This window comes from Mauremys mutica, chromosome 23 (assembly GCF_020497125.1).
Source record: "Mauremys mutica isolate MM-2020 ecotype Southern chromosome 23, ASM2049712v1, whole genome shotgun sequence".
Classification (NCBI taxonomy): domain Eukaryota; kingdom Metazoa; phylum Chordata; order Testudines; family Geoemydidae; genus Mauremys; species Mauremys mutica.
Genome location: NC_059094.1, coordinates 16,009,482 through 16,034,340, shown reverse-complemented (window position 1 = coordinate 16,034,340; position 24,859 = coordinate 16,009,482). Strand labels below are relative to the sequence as shown.

The window sequence follows — 24,859 nt, the reverse complement described above, 5'->3', positions numbered from 1 at the left end:
CATCTGAGTTTGTGCAGAGCACTGAAAAATCGGGACAGACCCAACTGTGTCTGCCTGCAGCCAAACCCCCTGAAAACATGGTGGTACTTTCCCACCTCTGCCCACTCGTGACAACACGAGACGCCACTCACTGTAGATTGTGAAAACCTTCGTGACTAGATCATTCCTCTTCTTTCTTGTGATATACCTAACAAAGGTGACATTTAAACTGCTATCACTAGGCTTCAAAATAAACAATTCATTGAGCTATTGTTTTAGGCTGTCTGCAGACTCAGGCAGGTGTCATTCCTTCATGTCACATTTTGAGGGATATCTTCACCGCCATAAGGCTAGAGGCTTAATTATTTTTTTTTAAATGAAAGCTGAGATTGTGGCGCACAGGAATGTACCAGCCCCCCCCAAGCTATCATGAGCTGGCCCAGTTCGACCCCTGCAAAGGCCTGATGGAAGCTGCTAAGAAACTGTCTTTAAAGTCAGGGAGGGGGGTTGCTTTAAGCCTGCCTGGATCCCTGCTTTGTTCATTCATGTGGCTTTGATTTCTTTTTGCCTTGGAAGGTTTAATTTCTCCCTGTTTTTATTTGAACCCACCCCCAGAGAGCTGGTCCTTATGTTTGAGCATTTGCACCGAGTCCGCAACGGAGGAGTTAGGAATTCAGAGGTGAAAAGGTTGCCTGACGGAGCCCCACCGCCATATCACTCCTTCACCTCTGGCCAGAAAACCATCGCCCCTGCTTATTGCTCTGGGGAAAGGTAGGGTGCCCCCAGCTACCGCTCCTTGGTGTGTCCTTTGTCTCTCTCCCCCCAGTGTTGGCCCTGTGCGTGTGTGTGTCGCCGGCGCTGCTGCTCCCCTTCTGTCTCCTGAGCGTGGTTTGGCTTTTGTCCGTGTTGGTGGCAGGTGTACCCCCAGCTGGCTTCTGGTCTCCCTGTAGTGGCTGGACCATGTATAGAGGTTTGTGTGTCTGCTGATGGATCTAGTCATTCAGTGCAGTCACTAGAGACTTGTGCTTTTCAGATTCGAAGGTCGCAGGTTCAGTCCTCACAGACAACTCACGCAGGGGTGTTACACACCCTCGTGCACAGATCACCCCTAATCCACCTGGCTGTGTTCTGTGTTCCCAGGGGCTCTCCAGCACCCGGGGGGAATCCAGAATCCCAATCCAATGCCTGAGGTGCTAGGAGCCCAGTGGCCCAAAATAACTAGCATTCCCGGTGCTCTTAGGGTACGTCTACACTACTGCGATTGCAGCTCGGGTAGACACACACCCAGGCTGGCATAGCTACACATCGTAATGTTGACGTGGCAGCCTGGGCTGTACAAGTGCACCACGGAGCCTGAGTCCTTGCATAGGCGCCGACTTCCCCTCTGCCCAGTGGGTGCTCGACCCCCACACCCCTGGCTCCACCCCCGCCCCGCCTCTTCCCACCCCTGCACTACCCTCACCCCACCCCCATTCCACCCCTTCCCCAAAGTCCCCGCCCCCATTCCATCCCCTTCCCCCAAGTCCCCACCTCGTCTCCACCTCCTCCCCTGAGCGCGCCCACATCTCCACTCCTCCCCCTCCCTCCCGGAAAGTCCTAAGCGCCGCCAAACAGCTGTTTGGGGGCAGGAAGCGCTGGGAGGGAGGGGGAGGAGCAGGGACGCGGCATGCTTGGGGGGTGGGAGAAGGAGGCGAGGAGGGGGGATGTTGGCTGCCACTGGGTGCGGAGCACGCGCTAAATTTTCCCCAGGGGTGCTCCAACCCCAGTGCACCCGCAGAGTCGGCGCCTATGGGTACTCGAGCTGCTGAAGCCCACGCCCGTGCATCTTGCAGTTAAAACTAGCGTAGGTCTGTCTGCTCCAGCTGCAGCCACACCTCACGCTGCCCTGCAGACGGACTCTGAGGGTCCGTGCAGCGTCATACAGTCAGAATCGCTCATAACGTTCAAACCGACCTCGTGTGCAGTAACATCACTCGGGACATTTTAAACTGGTGACCTGAGCGTATGCCTAGGTGCACACCCTGAATAAATGTGTATTACATGTGATACTGCCTAGCTAACTCCAGGAACTGTATGTGTCAACGCGGCGTAACAGACAGCTGGCCCTTCTGCTCCCTTATCCATGGCCAACACCTGGTGCTGGGGAAAAAGCAAATGCCCCACATTGCCTTTCCATGTCACTGGGTGCCTCTTTGCCCAGGCATTATGGGAAAGGGTAAATTGCATTGCCCTCTGCACTATGCTGTTCTGTACTTTCTTTACCGCTCACGTATCTCCCTTTGCTTGTCTCCTTTCCAACCGTCTCTTCAGCCTCTCTTCAAAGAGGCTCCTAGTGGCAGATACCAAGGCAGGTCAGCTCCCGTGTGCTGCAGAACGGAACCTGCATTTGAAACTCCCAGCGGAGAGGGAGGGCGGTGCGGAGGTTAGGGCACTAGAAGGCGGCTTGGGAGACCTCATTCAAGTCCCTGCTATGTCTCAGGCTTCCTGTGTGATCTTGGGCAAGTCACATAGTCTCTCTGTGCCTCAGTTTCCCATCTGGGAAATGGGGCTAAGTGGGAAGGACTCTCTCACAGGGGGGCCGTGAGGATAAATACATTGAAAGATTATGAAGTGCTCTGAGATCTCCTGATGAAGCGTGCTAGGTGGTATTAGTGCTAGGTATTAAAAGTGCTAGGTATTCATGGTTTGTGATGTCTCCATGACCCCCCAGTGGAATTACAGCCTGGGATTAATTGGTTGCTTATGTATTATTGTTAATACACTGTGTAATGGTGTGTACATAGATAGGGATGCTCTGTGGAGGTTAATTCGTGAGCAGGAGTGGTCTCTTGAGGGGTGCTAGGAAGGACGGAAGGAGGCTCTCCCCCTCTGGCGACATGGCTTCCCCTTGGGTTAGGAGTTGCGTGGGTACGGAGGTAGGGCCCGAAGCGCTGTGGTCATCGCAGCAGGAAGGAGCTAAAGTTGGCACTGTGGAGTGAGAGGCAGCTAGCTGTGATGACCAGCGGCTCCGTGGGACGGAGCGCCGAGTTGGTAGGCCAGGCGCACAGGCTGGAGGACAGGCCGGCAGGGATTTTCAGGAGCACTCGGCATTGGCCTAACTCTGCTCCCATTGAAATGGGGGTGGGGGCTGAGTGCTCTGGGGAGCCCCTCCCTGTGTGACTAGAGGTGCTGTTCCCCGAGAACGAGGAAATCGCTTCTCCCAAGTGTCCTGAGCTAGTTTGGTCGTGGGGGAGCAGGTCGCCTGCCAGGGGGTTTCATCCCCACGCGCAGGGTACGAGGGTTAGGGTTGCACAGATCCCGAGCATGTGATTCCCCTGCTGTTCTCTAGCGGCCCCACAGGGTAATGGACACTCCCGTGGGCTTTACTCCTACCGGGTCCTAATTCCTCTCCTAGTTTTCTTCCCTGACTCCAGCTGACCTGCCGGGGGGCAGGGGGGGGGATGTTCTTTGCCAGGCCTTCTCCCTTTGCTCATCTGAGGCAGGCTTTGGTTAAGGGGGGCAGGGGCCTTTCTCTAGAAAGCACCATTAGGAGTGGGGCATTTGATGAGCATAAATCCGGAGTCCGCAGAAGGGATGGGGAGATCGGGAGAGCTGGAAGGTCTATTAACTCCATTAGCGTCATGAAGTGGAATCAGGCTAAACACGGAGACGTGTGCGTTTGCTGTGGGGCCCGGCTAAGTGGCACTGCGAGCTTCCAGAGTGTCCCCTGGCCGTCTCTAGTAAATACCAGCACTGCAGAGCCCTGGGCTAGGATGAAAATGAATGTAAAAGCTGGTGAATGGAAGATTTTCCTGCAGACTTTCCTTTCACTCCGGGGGTTAAGGAGCTGGAAGAAACCTACCCCCAGAATTTCCATATTGGAACTTTCTCCTGGGCAAGGGGAGGTTCAGGGAGATGCACCGTGGAAGACGCTGGCCAGCGGTTGCTCAGCTGGATGGGAGAGAATGGAGCAGGAGGCCCTGGCCTCTGAGAGCTGAGCACTATTTTGGCCAATACACAGCCTGTCTACGATGCTTGTGAAGCACCCAGGTATGTGTCAAACAGCCTGCGAAACCCCAGCCAGTTCTTGGGTTCGGCTCCTTGGCGGAAGTGTCGGCTGGATGGTGCGAAGTGCTCGTCCATTGCTGCCCCAGGTGCATCATGATGTCCCAAAGGGATTCGTGGGACTCTGAGGAACGGAGGCGAACGGTGAAACAAAGAGAAGCTGGCTCAGCTCTCGGAGCACCGGCCTGCTCTAGTGTTCATTAGAGCTGATGCATGATGCCAGGAATAGGGGGGAAGGAGACTATCCCAGCCGCTTAGCTCCCGCAGATCTCTCACCTTTCTGAGCTCGTGGGCTCAGCTAACTCTGTTCCGGTTTCTTCGGTGAGCCATAATTGCAAGGTCCTGCTTCACCTTCAGCTACTCCTTAGTCGTGTCGTGCTTCTGCAGCAGGCTGGAAGCTGTGCCTAGCAGGGATCTGAGCGAAACCGCCTGGAAACCGGCCCTCTCTCCAGCTCCAAATCGGGGAAAACGCTGAAGGATCCTTCTAGGAAGTGTCCTGCAAAGACAGAAATTGCCTTGTGGTGACACCGAATGGGCCCAATCCTGCATTCCTGTCGTGGGGGTGCGGTGAATGCAGAATCAGGCCCTAACAGTGACGTAATGACGCTGGGGCTTTGTGACCAGGAGCTGCAGTAGAGGAGAGAGCGGGGGCTCAGGATGAGGTCTGCGTGCCAGGGCTCGGCCTTGCCTTCTGCCCCACGTGCTCACTTGCAGCAGATGCAGTGTCTGAAGGTAGCGTCCAGGAAGCCTGTGGTCCCAGGGTAATGCTGTGTTTGGAAGAACACAAAAAGAACTAAGTAGCCCCAGGCAAACCCCAAAGCAGTGGTTCAAACTGGCTTAGCAGCCTGTAATTCAGAGCGGTCTGCAAAGTGAGACGGAAGCCTAACAAGAACTGGCTTTTCCTTCGGGAAAAGCTTCCGGGAGGCAGCCCGGTGTAGTTAGAGCCCATGGCTGGGGGTTGGACAATAGGAATTCTGCGTTGCCTTTGGCCTCAGTCCCCCCATCTGGAAAACGGGGGGAATGACACTGACCCCCAACATCTGTGAAGAGCATCGAGATCTTGGGGTGCAAAGGGCTGAGAGCTGGGATGCTCATTGCACCCTGCTTCCGTTCAGGCCGGAGACACCCAGGTTAGAACCTCTCCAGCACCTGGTGACGCTCCCTCCCTCTTCACCAGGCTGGGAACACGCGGCGAATATGAACAATTACTCAACGTTGAAAAACGGAACTTTGGTCAAACCCCCCCAGAAGGTTCATTTGCGAGTCTCTGGAGCCGCTGCGAGTCCGTTCCTGTTCCCACTGAGCCAGCTCCCTGGGCCCTAGGGCGAAATGCAGGATGAATCTCTCTCCTTGTCCATGCGGTCATCCAGAGAAGATGCCATCCAGCCCTTCCCCACTCCTGGCCTGCTTCCCTGGAGGCAGTGCACAGGAACTGAGCATGGTGCTGCGATCCCACAAGCCTGGGTGCTCTGGGCTACCGAATCAAAGGGGGCCGGGGGCACTGAGTCAATTGCTGCCCACCCCACGGGTGCTGAGATGAGAATCGTGTGTGGTTATGCCCCATCAATATAACACCAGCGTTCCCAGTGCCTGGCCCAGCGGTGGGGCCTCGGGCTGAGGCATGCTAGAGGGTATCTGGAAGTCTGCAGGTATTGCAGTCTTGATGGGCCAGACCAACATAGCATACGGCCACCTGATTGGACCGGGCCTAAGGTGAGATGCTGTTGGAAGGGTCCATGTATCGCCCCACCTGGTCCTATCGTCTCCTGTGCTAACATCACCTCTCATGACATTATCATCTTCTTTTTCTCTCCTCCCCCTCTCCACCTCCCTGCCATTCCTCTTGCATCCCCATTCATTCCCGGAAGCTGGAAAGAGGAAGACGCACCGCCCCCCAGGTGTTTACGTCTCAGGTAACCTTCCTCTTAAAGCCACAGTGCCTGTATTATTTTTTTCCCCACCCAAAGAGTCACCATACGGTAGGTTCCTCCAGAGGTTTTGATGTTCTTCAGCTGCTGCTCCAGGAAATGTACTCGGGGTCAGGGAACCCATTTGGAGGGACGAGCGGAAAATAATCTGTGTGGTGTTGAAAGAGATGCTGCCAAGTAGCTTGCGATCAAAATTTTGATCTGTCCTAATATTGCTACAGTAGCTTGGAGGTTGGGGGTGGTGGTGGTGGTGGTGGAATTGCTCAGAATCAAAATGTTTTTGTTTTTATTTAATATCCGTCTAATGACCTGTTTTTATTTAATATCCATCTAACGATCTGTTTTTACAGAGAGCTCCGTTGCTAAGAAATTTGACACACCCCCTCCCTCCTTCCTGAGGGGGAAATGTGGTGTTGTTTATGTAGGACCTACACAAACTACAGTGCTTTGTGCTCCTTGCCTCTTACGCACAATGGGTGCAGTTTAGCCGGTTCCGAACTGTACCACAGGACCTTCCCAGCACACCTTAGGGGGCTCTGGTCACTCGACACCATCAGTAAGATCTTGGCTTGCAATAAAATCTAGGGAACTGCCATGATGCCCCCTTCAGGGTAAGGTCAGAAGGGAAAGTCTCTCCTCGGAGCAGTCACCGGTGGGGTCACTCCCACCCCAGACACCTTGGGGTCACGGCGTCTGTGGGTCGCTTGGCTGTAGTTCGGCTGCTTTGCCACGCCTGCCTCGGAAGGCCAGAGATCTCTGCGTGGCCTCTCATGGGGGTGAGGAGAGGTGTGCCCGAGCTTGCGCCCGCTGTTCGGCCCTCTCTCCTCGGATGGTGTTTAACCCTGGCCCAGGGCTCTGCCCGCCAGTCAGATTGGCCAGCAGCGTTTTGTTTTGATAAATGGGGCTCTTTAGGGGAGATGCATCAAACCATGACAAGGGTATGGGCAGGGCCCTCGAGGGCTCCGAGCCCACCGCTGACACCATGTTGAAGAGCTCAGAGGAGGGAGTTGCACGGGAGAATCTGTTTGCCTGGGCTATGTAGGATCAGACTCTGCCATGTATTCCTGAGTGCCACCTGCTGGCACCTTCTCTGTTAACTTCCACGTACACAACCCGTTCTCGTCGACAGAGCACCCACGTGAGCCCGCGTGGAACAGGACTCTCAGGGTCCAGCTTTACTTTTGCAGTCTTCCTGCCACACGGCGCATTGGTGGCTTTACTGCCGGGGGATGTTTCTCGCTGGACGCTGCTCTCCTTTTCCCAGCCTGAAGGTGGCGATGTCCACGCCCAGTGCCACTGCTCCCGGCCTCAGCAAAGCCGGGCTCCAAGGCCACCCCCCCGCACCACACCCCTTTTGTCTCACTAACTTTCTCTTTCTTTTCTTCTGTATCTTTTATTCTCCACCCTCTAGCCAGATCTTTAGTAGTAAGCGGAATTTCTTTCGGATTCCCGCCGGCTGGAAACAGAGGTATCGCGTGCTTGGATACGCTTCCCATGACTTGTTTGGGGGCCAGGTGTTGGGGGCTCTTTTTGCTTTGGAATGCAGCAGATTGCCGGGGATGTGCATGATGGTCCCTCTGTGCCTTGCAATGAGGGCTGAGGTAATGGAGATATGCCTGCTCTCCTGTATGTAGACTGGTGCATCTCCAGTGCAGCTGCATGGGGGAATGAAGTGTATGGGTAGAGATGGAGCAAAACTTTCAGCATTATAATGGAAGTGGCTTGTGGTCTAGTCATCAGAGTACAGGGTAGGCTCTGATGCTGGCCCCTTCTGTGGCCTTGGACCAGTCACTTCACTGCTTTGTGCCTCAGTTTCTCCATCTGTAAAATGGGGATGCTGCTTACTGGCATCATGACCGTGGATAAGCTGAATGTGTTGGAAGCGCTGTGCAAGTGTTTATCCAACCTCCATAATACACCTTGGGCGTCTGGATAAAACCTGGCTCTGCACCCCAACCACCTTGGGGTTTTGTTCTGCAAAAGATCAAAACCTGATGGAGGAAGTTCTGCAAATTCCAAACCTGTCTGGGTGTGTTCTCCATCTCTGCGTATAACCCCATGAAATGCTGTGCTGAAAATCTACCCCGCGGCGGTTCTGTGGGTGCCTGAATACAAACCGTTTCTGGAATGACTCTTAGCTATTCTAGATTGCTTCGTTCAACTGCTTGGGGAGGAAATGAGACCCCAGAGCCCCCGCTCTCTGCAGTCTGCCCCTTGAATTCCATCTCCCATCACACCCCCTCGTGGATTAGCAAATGGACACTCAGAAGCACAGCCAGTGGGAAATTTTCCAGTGGAATCGGTTTCCATTGGAAAACGCTGGGTCAGCGGAACGGACCCATTCTGTGGGAACGTTATTGATTCCGTTGACCTTTCAGCAGGAAAGTCTCCAGACCTTTCATTTAGACGTATGCGGTTTTATGTTAATAATTCATGATCGGCGAGAAAAGTCAAAACAATGAAGTGGCAACGAAACATTTTCACCTGGTGGAAATGAAACATTTTGGAACGTTTTCTTGGGCGAAAAATTCCAAGATTTCAGCTTCGCATCCCGCTTTGAAATGAAAACACGTTTCCAAATCTCAGAATTTCCCAGGGATGGAAATTCTGCTTTGGAGCCAACTTTGCTTGTGAGGTTTTAGGCTCCCCAGAGTGGCCATATTAACCCCAGTTTCTGCCCTTCCCCACCCATCTGGGAGCTACTTCCCAGGCAATGACCTGAAGAGTGTGCGCTGTCCTATCCAGTTACTGTATGAGCTGAGCCGCCCGGCTGACGCTAGGCCAAAAACCAGCCCCCTTCCCTCATTTGGTGGAAGAACGGGGGTTGGTGGATAGAGTTCCAGCAATGGGAGCTGCCTGCAGTTTGTAGCGTAGGGGAAGGAGGAGCTGCCAGAACTGCTGGGTGCAGCAAAACAACCTGCCGCGCAACCCCCGAAGAGGGGCGGCTTCCCCGGCCACGTCAGAGTCTACAAGCATAGAGTAGCCCCTTGAGCTGGCTTCTCCTGAGAGCAAGGATGGCCGTGCTGGCCTGGCACTGGCTTGCTGTGTAACGTAGGGTGAGTCAGCTCGCGTCCGAGGATAACGGCGACATTAGCTTATTGTCAGGACGGTGTAGAAGCTGGGGGAGAGGTTGCCAAGCTCTGGGCCACCAGCGTCTCTTTGGCCGGGCTTATTCCGTGCTAGCGGAGTGGCTACTGAACTGTGTATGTGCAATGACTTCACCTGCCTGGCCATAGGCCCGCTCCTGGCCACTGAGGGGGGCGTCCTGTTCAGGGCTTGTCTGGCCTCAGACAGAGGCCATGCCATTGCTAGTGGGAACCCCACGCCCTGGGGCCAGATGCTGCCATTTGGAAGGTTAGTGAATCGCCCATCGACCCCTGGCCAAATCCATGATGAATCTGAACAGGGGTGGTTAATCTCCGCTGGGCTGGGCTGGGCTGAGGGTGCTCTGGCCGTGTTTAATCCAGACTCCTGTCTGGGGATCAAGCCGGTCTTGAGGAGTGGGGGAGAACTGAAGTCCTGGGGCCTTTGGGCAGAGGGCTTGGAGACTCTATCTTAACTCCTGTTTGCTGGGCACTTGGTGGAGCAGATGCTCCAACCACCAGGGCTCAACTGTGCCTCCTTTCAGAAGGTTAGTGGAGTAAAGAGCGGGTCAGGACGCCTGGGCTCTCTTCCCAGTCCTGATTTGTTCTGTAACCTTGACCAGGCTGTTTAATGGCTCTGTGCCTCAGTTTCTCCATCTGTAATAAATCTTCCCTACCTCCAGGGGGAGAGATGAGGTTAAATTAACAGTCGAGTGCTTTGAGATCCTCGGATGAAAAGTGCTCGGGGAGGGCACAGTGGCGGTGAATGTCGCAAACTTTATTTGTGTGTGTGTGTGTGCGCAAAATGATCTATTTTCCCCAAGAATGATCAGGACCCTCCACCCCCTCCCCGATCCGGATGAAAACCTGAAAATGTTTTTCTGTGAGCTGCAGAATCCTGCAGTGGGCCCCGCTCCGACATGTTCTGGGGTTGGGGGATGTTCGGGGTTGTCTCCCATCTCTGGCTCAGACTTAGTGTCCCCCCCTGCCTTTCCATTCGAAAGAGACCGAAGCGGAAATGGTCATGTTGTTCTCTCCACAGCGAAAGGGCCGATCGAGAGACCGAACCGATCGCTGATGACAAACCACCAGGCCCCGCCCCTCCTGTTCAGTATTGATCATGGGCTGTAGGGCTCTGCCTCCGTTTTTGCATGGTATGTGGCGGTCGTGCTTGCTGGCATGCTGGGGATCTGCCCGCGACGCGATGGCAGAACTCGGACAGGTTTGGGTGGGCGGGGAAAGGGATTCAAGAGGCGTTCTAGAACTGGGCCGGGCTTTTGGAGGTTTACGACCCAGCGAGAACTTCTAGAACTTTGTGTCTCCAGCTCTCTCTCTCTCCGCTCCCCGATCCCAGAGCAGAACCGGAGCCTCCCAAAGTTCTAAAAGGTTCTAGGTTCTGAACCTGACAAAATGCCACATGTTCTAGAGCCCGCCAGGCTTCCAGAAGCTGCAGATGATGCCTGCGGGGTATCGGTCGGTCGTCCACGCAGCTTTCTCTGCCGGCTTGGGGGAGAGGGATGCAAGCTTCGGTTAAAGCTCTGCATTGTGAGCCAGATCCCAAGCCCACTGCGGTCCAGATGGGCTTGGGATCCCGGCCTGCTGCACACTGCTCCCTGTGACGGATGTTCTGTGCGCCGGGGAGCCAGCTGCTTGGAGTCAGACCATGATGCTGCTCATGGGAAGATTTGTTTGATTTGAGCCCCCTGTGGCTGGGCCAGGCCTGCTCCCCCAAACCTACACATCCAAACACCTCCTCGCCATGTTTCCAGTGGCCTGGCACGCCTGTCCCGTTCCACGTCACGTGCATCTGTCGCCATTCCCATCCTTCCCTTTGCTTTCAGCCTGGGCAGTAAGTACTAAGGTTGTGTCCGGGGCTTAGAGTCCAGCTGTGTTGCAAACGCCCGTTGTCCCTTAGCACCTCCCCCTTCCCGATTCTGAGGATGTTTTTGTCTTACAAGCAAACCCCAGACGTGAGCCTTTCTGAGGTTCTGCCCACTCGGCCTTCACGGGCTCTGCCCCTCTGCTTTCCTCTCGCTCCAGCCTCGGGCCCCGATTCAGCAAAGCACGTGCTTAAGTACCTTGCTGAATTGAGGCCTGGTCGACTTCCCCTCCATACTTGCCTCCACTGCTGTCTTTACTACCCCACCCACCCTTCTGGCCCCGCTGGATTTTATGCGGATGCCGCTGCGGTCTGGAAACCCACCAGAATGATCATTCCAGACATCGTCCATGTAATGAATTATAAAGGCCACCGTTAGGCATAGGCAGCGCCTGGCACTGCTGGGCCCTGGGCTCCTAAGAGCTACCACAGTACAAACAATGACAAATAATAAAACCAGAAAGACTTAGGCCTTGATTCTCCTCTTGTGTGCGCTGGGGGGTGGGGGGAGGGAACTCAGCTGACTTCAGCAGCTGATCTAACCCTGTGTCAGAGACAAGAATCAGACTCCTTGTCTCCGCCCTCCATTGTCTGCCAACACCCTCTCTGGACTGTGTTTCCTTATTGATCTGTGTCTCTTTTTCAACCCTCGGTTTGGCCCTTTATTAATTTTCCATCTCCGTGGCAACAAGCCTAAGTCTCTCTTGTTGTATTTCCTCATTTGTCCGTGGCCATCGGGACTGTGTGGGTGAGCTAACTGCTGCGGCTCTCCAGCCACAAGGGGTGAGCACAGAACGTTGTTTTGGTGTAGGTCCTACATAAACGAGGTCTATTTTAAATACATACCTTCCGCAGAGGGGCGGATTTAAAAAACAACCACAAAAGGGTTGAGAATTTGGACGATTGTTCCAATGGAGGGAAATCAGGGCCTGACCCACCTACGTAATGAATTGTCAAAGGGTCTCTTTCCCCCTCTGCAGGCTGGGCAGAGTTTAGCCATCGGCACATGGTGTTGTTTTGTCTAGTCCTCTGCTGAGAGCCTGACCCGGCCTCTTAGTCCAGGGTGGGAGGTGGGAAGGTGGAGACAAGAGAATCAGCTGGATATTGTAGGTGCAAGGCCCTGGTTGAGTGAGGCAGTGGGGAAGGTTATTTACCCCATTGGACGTGTGTGGTGGGGTGACGACTCATGGCGTGGCGCCTCCTGCTGGTCGTCCAGGGAATTAGCACCCCAGCCTCCGGAGCGCCCTCTGCAGGCTGGCTGATGTCTCGCCTGCCGCTGGCCCCCATGTCCCTCTAGGACCCCAGTGCCCTTTCTCTCGGGGTTGGGCCCTCTGGGTCTCACCACCCAGGGGAGCCCCCAACCCTCTATCCCCACGTTGCCCCAGTGGCTACTGCCAGTCCCCATCCAGCCCCCGCTCCCTGGGGCAGACAGCAGCCTGTAAACCGCTCATCATCGGCAAGGGGGGTTGGACCAGCTGCCTCTGCCTATATCTGGGCTGCCCCTCTGCAGCCCTAGTACCCTCTCGTGGGCCCTCAGCTCGGCCTGCAGCCTGGGGCTTTGCTAGGCTGGAGCTCCCCAGCTCCCTCTGCCCTTCCCCAGCCCTGCTCCACCCCAGGTACCCGCCTCAGCTTCCCAGGCAGCCAGGTCCTTCTCTCTCATGCAGCTAGAGAGAGTCTCTGTCTCTGGCCCTCAGCCCCCTTATAGGGCCAGCCGAGGCCTGACTGGGGCGTGGCCCCACCTGCGGCCGCTTCCCCAGTGAGCCCTTCTTTTCCCCTCTGCAGCCCTCTCCAGGGCTGGTTTAACCCCTCCGGGCAGGAGCGGGGTGACTACTCCACTACAACGCACTTCCGGGCATTGGCGGGGCGGGTGTCACTACTGATCGCCCAAGGCCATTGCTTCCCCAGGCTGCTTACATCCGAGAGACAAGGATCTTCCCTGCGCCCTCGGGGCTCGGCTCGCTGTCTCAGCCAAGCCGTGTGCCGAAAGCCCAGCCAGAAGCAGGGGTTTGTCTGTCTCCTCCCCTCCCTGCTGTCTCTGGTCTAGCTTCATTTCATACCAGGTGGTTTCTGTCCCAGCTACCATGTGCTCTGTCTGTGTCCCTCTCCACCCTCCACCCCATTCGCTGTCCCCGCCCCACTGGCGCTCTCTTTGCTGTCAGAGAAATGTTTCAGGTAAAATACCCAGGCGCCCTTCCCCAGTTAGATAATCAGGGTCAATCATTGCTTCAGTTCAGTGCATACAGGCACCATAAACCATCTGCATTCACAAAGGCCCCTTATCCAGAGCAGCCCTGAAGCATGGGGCTTGTAGCCCATTAAAGTCAATGGGACTTAAGCGCTTGCTAAAGTGCTTTCTTGACTCACGCTCATATACACACACACACACGTGTGCACACGCGCGCACACACACGTGCAAACACTTCCCAGCTAGTTGAGGCGGCACCATGGCATCTAATTGCACCAGCTACTGGAGTCTGCACTCGAGCTGCAAAGTTTGCACCAAGGATTCGACTTCCCCGCCCAACTCCAGGCTCTTTGGATCCAGGGATTCTCACTTGTGCCAGGCCGGGGCCGGCTCCAGGCGAGCCCCATTCACGAGCCCCCAACACTAGGGCAAAGCCTGAGCTCTTCCCCTGGGCAAACTCCATGTGGCTTCACTGGAGAGGGCCAGAGCAAGGAGCTCAGGGTCTGGCCCATTCCAGTAGGAAGAAGCCGCACGTGCCCCTCCAGGTTCCCGGCCTCTGCGCTGCCTCCCTCCCTGCTGAGCGGCAGCTCCCCCTCCCCAGCTAATGCCGGCTGTCCTCCCCCTCACCCCCAGCAACAAAATGGGCATCAAGGACCGCATCCGCCTCAACAACTCGCAGAGGCAGGGCAGCCGGGCAAAGCAGCACCTGGCGCCGCCCATGCGCCGCTCCCCCAGCACCGAGAACGTGCCGGAGGCCACCAGCCCCACCAAGGTGCAGAAGAGCTGGAGCTTCAACGACCGCACCAGGTTCCGGGCGTCGCTGAGGCTCAAACCTCGGCCACCGGTGGAGGGTAAGTCCCATTTCCCCCTCCCCATTTCTATTTTGCACCCTAGTCTTTCGAATGTGAGTTGCCCTGCAGAATGGACTCTTCCCCCCGCCCCCGCCTCCACCATGGCCAGTTGTGTAGCTAGAGCACAGGAGTGGGAGCCAGGATGCCAGGCTTCTCGGCCACTGACCCGCTACGCAACTTCAGGAAAGTCACCTGCTGCTCCGTGCCTCAGTTTCCCCCTCTGTGGATTGGGGATGGGCCTGCCCGAGAAGGGGCTGGAAAGCCTGTGAAGATGCTGAAATGCTGGGAGGTCATCAGTTGGGAGGAGCTAGAGAGGAGCCTGGTGGTAAATGCCACAGGACCCGCAGCTGAACCGTGTAGAGCCCGTGTTATTCATGGTGAACCAAAGGAGACCTCGAACCCAGACCCGTGCATGTGCGGAGAGGATCGCTCGAAGGGAGGTTTGCACCCCATGTAACACACCTGAATTGGGAAGGGGGAAGCACGTCCCCAGCCCTTTATGGGAAGTCCCTGTTTTCTGTCCTCAGTTGACGGCCTGGTGGAGGAGAGCTCCGAGGAGAAGGGCTACCAGTGCGACCTGACCTTCGAGGACATCATGCCAGCTGTGAAAACGCTCATTCGGGCTGTCAGGTGAGCCCAGCTCACCAGCCATCCCTGCGCCCACCTGCCCACCTGTACCGGTTCTCAGCCCATGGCAGTGAGCAGGCCTGGCAATCGGCCACCTCCATCCTGCGGGAGGTTTGGGTTGGGGCCTCTCCCAGGCAGCTGCCCCTGGGTGGGCTCTCGGAGGTTCTTCATTGGGGTTTTGGCTGCTGCGGTGGGGAAACTAGGTCTCGGGCTGGTCAGGGCAGACAGCAAGTGGGGAGGGTGACAGGGGAGGAGAGCCGGCAATCTCTGTGCCAGCCTCTGAGGCCGTGGTAACAATTTGCCCTGAAACCCTCAAACGATAGAGTGGCCCATTCCACAATCCATGCACCAGCCCTCTGCAGCGTCCAGCTCATCGTGCTCCAAGCGAGGCCCCTTTGGAGCCAGACCCTGGGAATTTGGAGCCAGACCCTGGGAATTTGGAGCCAGGGTGGCGTCCAATGTGTGCCGACAGCAAATGGCATTTCCCCTCGTCTCCGTGCCAGCCTGACCGTTGCTCCTTCCGAGCCTCAGAGGGTCGAGGCTCTGGCAGGGACGGGAGGGCTGAGGTTCTTGCCCAGGTGGGCTCTGCCATCCTCGGAACTCCCTGCACCTGCGTGCCAGAGCTGCAGCTTCCGTGCACGCTGAGGGCTGGCCAGTCTCGCCCCCTCTTTCTGTTTCAGTGATTTGCCAACAGTTTTGTTCCCCAGTAAGGGTCCCTCACACAAATGAATGGCTCTGCTAAGCAGGCGAGTTTTGGTTTCAGCATCGCCACCTGGGCCTGGGGAGCTGAGCTATCCAGCACCCAGGATTGAAAGGGGCAGGCGGATGGGGAGCAGGGTGGGTGGAGGTTTGGTTTGGTCTCAGGAGCCTTCCTGCTTTTATGTGTCTGGGTTAATTCTTTTTCTGGTCTGCACGTGCCATACTGCAGACACAAGCCAGGCCTCCCTGGCCGCTCCCCACCCATCTGAAGAGATTGTCCTGAACAGAGCCATAGTTAACGACAGTGCCACTGGAACAGGGACCTCCCTATCTCTAGCCACCTCTTCTGGCTGGGTTGGGGCACCAGGGCTGTAGAAATGCTGCTGTAGCTGCAGAGAGCATGGGGGGGGGGGACTGGGAGAAGCGGGGGCGGGGGGAAGAGAGGTTGAAATATCCCCCATACAGTATGTTGGCTCTCTAATGGCGAGGTGAAGTGGGGCATTAAGAGGAGTGAAGTAGATGCTGTGAGAACAGAACACATCATAGGATCATAGAATATCAGGGTTGGAAGAGACCTCAGGAGGTATCTAGTCCAATCCCCTGCTCAAAGCAGGACCAACACCAACTAAATCATCCCAGCCAGGGCTTTGTCAAGCCGGGCCTTAAAAACCTCAAAGGATGGAGATTCCACCACTGGTAACCCATTCCAGTGCTTCACCACCCTCCTAGTGAAATGGCGTTTCCTAATATCCAACCTAGACCTCCCCCACTGCAACTTGAGACCATTGATCCTTGTTCTGTCGCTACCACTGAGAACAGCCGAGCTCCATCCTCTTTGGAACCCCCTTTCAGGTAGTTGAAAGCAGCTATCAAATCCCCCCTCACTCTTCTCTTCTGCAGGCTAAATAACCCCAGTTCCCTCAGCCTCTCCTCGTAAGTCGTGTGCCCCAGCCCCATAATCATTTTCGTTGCCCTCCATTCTCCAATTTGTCCACATCCCTTCTGTAGCGGGGGGACCAAAACTGGACACAGTATCCAGATGAGGCCTCACCAATGCCGAATAGAGGGGAATGATCACATCCCTCGATCTGCTGGCAATGCTCCTACTTATACAGCCCAAAATGCCGTTACAACAAGGGCACACTGCTGACTCAAATCCAGCTTCTTGTCCACTGTAACCCCTAGGTCCTTTTCTGCAGAACTGCTGCCTAGCCGCTCGGTCCCCAGCCTGTAGCAGTGCATGGGATTCTTCCGTCCTAAGTGCAGACCTCTGCACTTGTCTTTGTTGAACCTCATCAGATTTCTTTTGGCCCAATCCTCCAATTTGTCTAGGTCACTCTGGACCCTATCCCTACCCTCCAGCATGTCTACCTCTCCCCGCAGCTTAGTGTCATCTGTGAACTTGCTGTGAGTGCAATTCATCCCATCATCCAGATCATTAATGATCGGAGAAGAGGGCTGGATACCTGGATTCTATTGCCAGCTCTGGAAGGAGAGTGAGGTCTAGGGTTAGAGCGGGCAGGAGGCAGGACTCCTGGGTTCTATCATGGATGCAAACAGTTGCGGGAGCAATTCTGTCTGCATTTTTCAAGATCAGCTGCTGTGACCTGACCTTCCCAATAGTTCTTTGCTCCCACAGACTGGGCACTTATCTGCCTGCTGACAGTTCTTGTGCCTGCAGTTTGCTGGCACTGAACAGGGAGGCAGCTTTGGAGAACTCTAACCCTGGCCTTTTCCCTTTTCCTGAGTTAGCAGCAGGCGCTCCTCCATGCTGTGACATGTCCTAGCCCTGGCCAGTCCGTGCCACCGTCCCTTCCTGCAGCGCCGGCCTTTGGTCCATGCATGTCTAACATCACCAGCTAATTGGCGCCACTTAACGCAAGCTGGAAGAGCACAAGCTCGAGGTTCCCAAGTGGCGTGTGCTAGCTCACAATGCCTGTTTGCACAAGAGATGCTCCCCCCACCACATCTGTGGAGTTATGAAATCCTCCATCACGGCCCTGCTAATGAGTCCTCTCTGCCGGCATCTCTCCCTCCGCTGCGTTAGCATTGCTGCTAGTCCTTTGACAAGGAGCCGCTGACTAGAGCCAGGGTGCGGGGAGCCAGTTAGAGGCGGGGTTATTCTCTTCCCCTCTGCTTCCTTCCCAGGGCAGGTTTCACTGTCATGGAAAACAGGCAGGCAGGTTATTTCCTACGGCAAGAGGGGAGCAGACCAGCGTGCAGAGACCCCGTAACTGCTCTCGACATCTTGCAAAGGCCAGAGAGATGGTCTCCCCTCCTCCCCCAACACCTGCAGTGTGCCTGTTTGTTCCCAGGCTCTGAAAATGGTGCGGCTGGGACAGACACGGCTGGCTGCACACCGCACCTCTGGGCATCAGGGCTGCAATCGTGTCACTTCAGCGAGTGTAACTTGCACCCTGAGGGAGCTGGAACAGATGACAGACCAGTCCGTAGTCACGGTCTCCAAGGGGAAAGCCCTTGTGCCAAGAGGTCGCTCTTACAATGATGGTGGTAAGGCCTGGGGGGTCATCCAAACATCCAGTGGTGGGGAGTTCCACAGGTGTGAGTCTGTCCCATCCCCTGAGAACTTCTTGGACTTCAGCTGTCCTGGTGGGTCCTAGGGCCTCTGAGATAGCTGGGCCGTGACCCGTGTCGTGTCTGTTGCTCAGACCCGTCCCCACACCGCCCCTCTCTGAGGCAACCCCTTGTGCCCTGGCAGGATCCTGAAGTTCCTGGTTGCGAAGAGGAAGTTCAAGGAGACCCTGCGGCCCTACGACGTCAAGGACGTCATCGAGCAGTACTCAGCCGGCCACCTCGACATGCTGGGCCGCATCAAGAGCCTCCAGTCACGGTGAGCTGGCGCACGAGGTCCCGCTGCCCACGGCCGCTGCTGGGGACAGCCACTCCCAGCCCACAGGGACCCGTCCCATGGCTGCTTCCACAGCCCCATGCCAGGCGGGACGCGGTGCCGCATAATTCAATAGCTGACGTCACGCACGCTGAGAGAGTGAATCTGTGACACCCCCATGCACCCAGGGCAGGGCAGGGCCAGAGAAGAGGGTTGACTCTGCTCCCGGCCTGGCCTGGCCCAAATCCCTTTGAAATCAGTGGGGAAAGGCCACCTGCTGTCAGTGAGTTTTGGATTGAGCCCTCAGGCCCAGCCATTGAAAGGTATCTGCATTGCGGTATCGGCAGTTAGGAGCCAAGAGCCCACTGACAGCCCATGGGATTGAGGCTCCTTAGTACCTAAATCATGTTGAAAGTGAGACTTGGGTGCCTAAATCACTTAGGCAGTGCCGGAACACCGTCAAAAATCTGGGCCTTCGCCCTTTAGCGTAACCAGCAGAGGCTGGCGCTTTGAGACGCGAAGGGCCCACGTCCGAACCTCACTAAAGGCCGAGAAGGCCTGTGCTTTCCCTGACGAGATGGCCCATCTGGGGAGCCAGCGACAGCTGGCGAAGGGTCAGATGCGCATCCCGTGCCCTTTTCTGAGAGTGTCCCGAGCACAGGGGTGTAGCTGGGGCCCCCGAGGGGGACTGCGGTCAGGAGAACACTTTGTGTTTGATTCCAAATGGAAAATGCCTCTCCCCGGCGCGGTTCGAATGGGCGCCATCTTGCAGGCACGAACCCAGCCAGCCCGGTGAGGCAGGCAACGCCCTGGGTCCAGCAGGAGATAGCAAGTGGGTGGGGGACGGGCAAGCCCAGAAAGTCGCAGGGGAGGGTGGCAGGGTGAAGGGGAGTCGTTCACGTTGGGCGTAGAAGTGAGCGAGCAAAACTGCAGATGGTACGATAAGAATCGTGCTTCCGACATTAACCCCCCTTCTACCCTAGACGCCAACGCAGACACCCCTAAACCCAGACACGGACTCCCTTGTATCCCTAAACCCCGATGCAGACACCCCTAAACCCAGACACTGACCCCCTAAATCCTGACACTGACCCCTTCTGCCCTAAACCCAACAGACACCCCTAAACCCAGACATTGACCCCCTAAACCCTGACACTGACCCCTTCTGCCCTAAACCAACAGACACCCCTAAACCCAGACATTGACCCCCTAAACCCTGACACTGATCCCTTCTGCCCTAAACCCGACACCCCTAAACCCAGACACTGACCCCCTAAACCCTGACATTGACCCCCCCTTGTACCCGTAAACACTGACACCCCAAAACCCAATACTGCCCTCCCCTTCCACCCTGAGCCCCTACTCTGACCCCTGCACTGATACTCCTTCTACCTGTAAAGCCCCAACCACCCCTACCCCCAAAAAAGGATAAAATCAAAACCAAACCCTCTGCTTCAAGCAGAATTTTGGCCCCGAAAAGGGAGACGTGCAGAGGCTCCAGGGAGCCCCAACCTGTAGTGACAGCGACTAGGAGACCAGGCGGCCCAAACCCTGCAAGGTACGTACAGGCCGAACTCCCTTTGATTTCTGGGCCTTACTTCTCCGGGCCTGATTCTTGCTGGCAATAAGGCCCCTTTCACTCTGAGCTCCTGCTCCCCACCATCCCGCCCCTGTGTCCTTTCTTCTCGCCCACAGCGTGGACCAGATCGTGGGAAGAGGAGCCATCACTGTCGATAAGAAGACCCGGGAGAAGGGAGAAAAGTCCCTGGAGGCCGATCTGGTGGACGAGCTCAGCATGATGGGCCGAGTGGTCAAAGTGGAGAAACAAGTAAGGCTGAGGTCAGGGGGGCGTGTGCAGCACCGTGCACGCACCCGAACACGCGGCCTGGCCCCTACGCTTGCTGTGCCTGTATGTGTGTGTGTCAGCCGGAGAGAAACCCGCTGCCTGCCTGTCTGGCCATCCATGTCCTTGGGTTGTTACAGCTGAAAGAGAAGCTAGATCATAGATCACGTTACTTTCTTTTTCTTTAGCAGTCTAGTGGTTAGAGCAAGGGGGCTGGGAGCCAGGACTCCTGGGTTCTATCTCCAGCTCTAGGAGGAGAGTGTTCTCTAGTGGTTAGAGCAAGGGGGCTGGGAGCCAGGACTCCTGGGTTCTACGCCCAGCTCCGGGAGGGGAGTGAGGGGTCCAATGGACAGAGGAGAGGATTGGGAGTTGGGACTCCTGAGGCGGACAGGCAGCTTCTTCATAGAAGTTGCTCACATGAAGCAAAACCCTCGGGTCCTGTTCCTGTGTCACAGACTCACCAGGTGACCCTGGGAGAGTCACTTAATCTCTGTTTACCCAGCTATGAAATGGGCCCCATCTCTACCTACACAGGTTCAGTTCATCGTGTTAGTAAAATGCTTTCACATGTGACTTGACCAGGATTTGGACCCAAACTGGCTAGAAGTGAAAAGCTGCTGCGCTCTCCAGCCCCCTCTTCTGCTGCACCAGGCAACCTGCTCCCCCTTTAATCTGGGGAGCCCCTGCTTCCCCACACGCTGAATCCCCATTCCGATTACACCAGGCCTGGCTCAATCCCCCTCCTCTTCTTCCCCGTCCCCTCCAGGTGCAATCCATAGAGCACAAGCTGGACTTGTTACTGGGCCTCTATTCCCAGTGCCTGCGGAAAGGCTCCACGAACTCCTTTGCCCTGGCCGCCATGCAGACCCCCAGCTTTGACCCAGACATCACCTCCGACTACCACAGCCCCGCAGAGCACGAGGACATCTCAGTGTCCGCGCAGACCTTAAACATCTCCAGGTCGGCCAGCACCAACATGGACTGAGAGGGGTTCCCAGCACAGGTCCCGGGGGAGAGCTGGGGGGACCGGTCGTGAGCCTGGTGGCGAACGTTCTTGTAGACAGACACACTGATAGCTAGCAGGCAAGGAGACCGACCCGTGAACCCAGCCAGGTTCTGGGCTGGGGACCACGCGGCCTCGTCTAATGCGTCCTGATGCACTATGAGCCTCACCTTGATTTTACTTGAACAAGTCTTCCTTCTGACCGTGCACAAGCAGGAATTATTAAGCAACTAGTGTTCAGCACCTGAGAGCCAGCTGGGGCCGGGACCCCGGGGGATGCAGCAGGGAGAGTTTCTTAAAGTGTTAAACCTACAAAACCGAGGAGAGAAATGCCTGGTATCTAAGAAGCTCTTTTATTTATAGGATCAGCCTCTCTAGACTTTGTCCTCTGCAGGCAGTCTTCTCCGTGGAGGAAATCCCCCTCTCCCGGCACATCCCTGTTGGGGTGACGCTGCTCCAGGGCAGCGGGAGGGCGAGTTGGCCAGAGATGCAACGGGCCAGCGCACCTTGTCACTCGGTCTTTCTTCTGGGCGCCTCTCCGGGAACCGTCCTCGGAATGAGCTTTGACCCAGGGTATGGAATGATTGAGAGCTCCTGAACTCCAAGGCTGGCGGTTCTGATCTCTTCACCCTGCGGCTCTACGCCATTGCCCCTCCTGGGAGCCGGAGCAGGGTTCTTACTACCAGCTATGCAAGGCTAGATAACCCTTTACTGTCCAGTGCTAAACAAGGGGCACTGTGACTCGATTGAATGTGGTTTCTTCCGGACCTAGGAAAGAGCTGGGGAATGGCTGGGTTTTGCCTCCCCAGGGGGCGTTGCTACGTTTCCTGTCTCCCAGCGAGCAGGGGGCTCCGAATCCTGCCGCCGGGACTGTAACTCAGTGCGCACAGTGGAACCGTCTGGGCGGCAGCGTTTCGATATGCAACCTTCGATCCCGACGGGCAGGGCGGACGAGTCGCCCGTCGGCCTAGGCAATAGGTGTTTACCCCGCGCCCCGGGGGCCAGATCCGGGGCTGCCCGAGTCAGTGGGGTTTCACGGGGCGAACGCTGCACCTTTGGAGCCTGGCGGGTGGACTCGGACGGACTTTGGATCAGGCCCGTGACTTGAAAGGGGGTAACTGGCCCATTGGACCAAATGCAGCCCTGTTGCATGAGTCCGTGGAGTTAATAGCAGGCCTGGATCTGGTCCATTGCACGTGGCTGCTGGGCGGGGGGGTGCATAGGGGGGTGTGGGCACAACCAGGAGGAGGGTACGGATGCTGTAGCTTAGCATTAGCTCTTCTTCCCTCCACCATGGCTAGTCTGCCCAGCTCAGGCAGCCCGGCTTGCCCGCCGTGGCTTCCGTACATCTCCTAGTGGCACGGGAGGCACTGGTAGCTTAGGGTACCCAATATCTCCAGACCTCGATTTCCCACTGGATGGTTTTTCTCCCCTGCCCCCTTCTACAGCCTCACCCGCCAGAGTCGGGCACGGGGCTTCACTTGGGTACCTGCTGTCCTTAGTCATCCAGCTGGAGTGCGTCTCAGCACCATAGACCCTGCCCTCCCCCCCTCCATTGATAGCCCATTCATTCAGACCCTGGGCCCCGATCCCCCGTGGGCGCCGTAAGGGAGTTCACTGCAGGATGGGGGCTTTAGCCCCCACTCTGGCTCCCCAAAGAGCCCTGGTCTCCCTTGCACATCCCCTGCGGTCAGGAATATTCAGTATCAGTCGGAGCTGCCTGGGTCAGGCCTGGACTCGGAAGCCCTTCCCCGGCCTGTTTCCTGGTGGGGCTGCGACTGAAACCCAACAGGAACGGTCGCTGGCATAAGAGGGATATTTTTGGCCCGAGGTGGCCAAAGCCCTGAGATTTCAGTGTCGTCAAATCCATCTTGGGACGGATTTGGCTTTGAACCCGCGGCCCTCTTCCCAATCTGAACACTGCTGTTTCCCCACATCTGCTGGTGCTCCCGTGGGGGTGGGTGGGGCTGGTGGGGGACAGAGCTCCCCTAATGCAGGATCTCTGCCTGGAAGGAGAGATGGGATGTGTTTCTCGTGCCTGCACGTTACCCCTTCTATGCAGTTAAATGTCTTCCAGCGTCACCGGGCACGCTCTGTCCCCCTGCCCCTCGGTCCGAGGCAAACCCCTGCATGGCTGGCCAGCGCTGCCCCGTCCTGCAGTTCAGTTGCATCAGGCACCAGCCTTACAGGATGGCCAAGAGCAGCTCTTGAATTTCGACATGAAGGGTTTGCCTCCTCCCTTCCCCCCGCCCCGAGCAGCTTCCCCTGCTGGAGAGGGATGGAGGGCGAGGAGGGGGGGCTGCCGAGGGCCAGCCCTGTCCTGCAAGGAGGCAAGCACAAGGGGTGTCTCTTGGGAATGGCTGGGCGATTGTCCAGCCTGCAAGTGCTCAGCTGAGATCCTGGCTCTGGAACGTGCCCCCCCACGCGTGCGTGCTGCTGTGCCATTCCCTGGCAGAGCGGGGGCCTCGCCGGCCCCTGGCCCCACCAGTGCCTCCTTTCACCACCCCTGGGGGCTCCCCGACCTTCAGAGCCCTTCTTGTGATGGTGGGGGTGTAGGTCAGGTCAAAAGGACCTCCCACTCCCTTCACCCACCCCAGCAGGTATCTACACGGGGGGACGTGAGAGGAGTATAACCCTGCTCTCCCCCCCCCAGCTCCCAGCCAACTCCCCGGCTCTACCGGCGGCGGGGTGGGAGAGACGCCTGCTGTAGGGCCACGCACCAGAGCTAGGGCATGGGGGGCATGAATCCTGCTTGCATTCCATGCCTAGGCAGTGCATGCCGCCCGCCCCCGCGGAGACCCCTGCCCGGAGCCCGTCTCATCCCAACCCGCTTGCATGCTCCAGCATGTGTCTTGAGTTGTGCATCGAGACCCTCCGCCCGGGCCCCTGCCCCGAGCACGGCGCCCATCGCGCTGCGGCGTGGGAGGGCAGACGTGTCTCGTGTCTGTACGGGATGGGGATGCGGTCGGGGTCGGAGGGGGGACACGAGGCTTCGGCCAAAGGAGACGAAGTAGGAAACCCCTCCAGGTGATTCCCAGCGACCCTTGGTTCCGAGACGAAGATAGTTACCTCACTTTACTAACTTATTAACTTATTGGTTTCATTAAAGTTTTACGTAGACGGCTGCTTGCCTGCCTCCTCCTTCCCCTTCGATCCCTCCACCGGCGGCTCCTGACCGTATGGGACCTGGGGTGGGCTCCCCTCAGTCGCTTCTTCATTGCCCCAGTAGGTGGCGCCCCAGACCCACGCCAGAGCCACTGCGGCCCTGGACTGCTTCTGGACAGTGATGCTAGTCGAGCCACCCTGGAGGGCAACATTTCGGGGTCCCAGGCCAGCTCCACCCCGCCCCTGCAGGGTATCAGTCACTCAGCTCAAGGGAAGTCACAGGTAGCCTGAGCTGGCGGAGAATCAGGCCCCAGGTCTTCAGCTACTCCGCGCCCCCGTCGCCACGGTAGGCTCATTTATTAGCTAATAAATAGCCCCTTCCACCTGGGGCGCTGAAAGCCCTTTGCCGACGCTGATTTAACCACCCAAGCCCCTGCCCTGTGGGGCATCCGTCCCCTGAGCTACAGATAGGGAAACTGAGGCACAGAGATTCACTCACCCAACGTCACACGAGAAAGTGGTAGAACAGAGCCCAGGACCCCTGCTCTAAGCCCTAACTATTAACCTCCTCTGCCCTAGAGCTGGGTATGGAACCCAGGAGTCCTGCCTCACAGTTCCCTGCTCTGGCAGGCCACCCTTTCTCCCTAGGGGTGACGCACCCGGTGGCACAGTTGAGGGGTCGGCCAGGCGCACTGTCAGGGTATTTCTAGCACTGGCAGGAGAGCGAAATCATGGAACCGGCGACGCCCGGAGTGGGGACCCTCACCATTGCCGGGATTGGGACA

At 56.8% G+C, this 24,859-nt stretch overlaps 1 protein-coding gene across 1 annotated transcript in view; it reads left to right on the top strand.

Moving 5' to 3' along the window:
• The window catches only part of KCNQ4 (potassium voltage-gated channel subfamily Q member 4), a 76,441-nt gene extending 52,544 nt beyond the window's left edge, over window positions 1-23,897 (top strand). Inside the window, exons 9-14 of the mRNA XM_044998134.1 lie at window positions 595-750; window positions 13,732-13,949; window positions 14,477-14,579; window positions 17,995-18,126; window positions 19,819-19,951; window positions 20,733-23,897. Coding sequence (XP_044854069.1) covers window positions 595-750; window positions 13,732-13,949; window positions 14,477-14,579; window positions 17,995-18,126; window positions 19,819-19,951; window positions 20,733-20,951 — 961 coding nt within the window. The 3' untranslated portion in view covers window positions 20,952-23,897. The remainder of the gene's footprint in view (window positions 1-594; window positions 751-13,731; window positions 13,950-14,476; window positions 14,580-17,994; window positions 18,127-19,818; window positions 19,952-20,732) is intronic.
• Window positions 23,898-24,859: the final 962 nt, after the last annotated feature.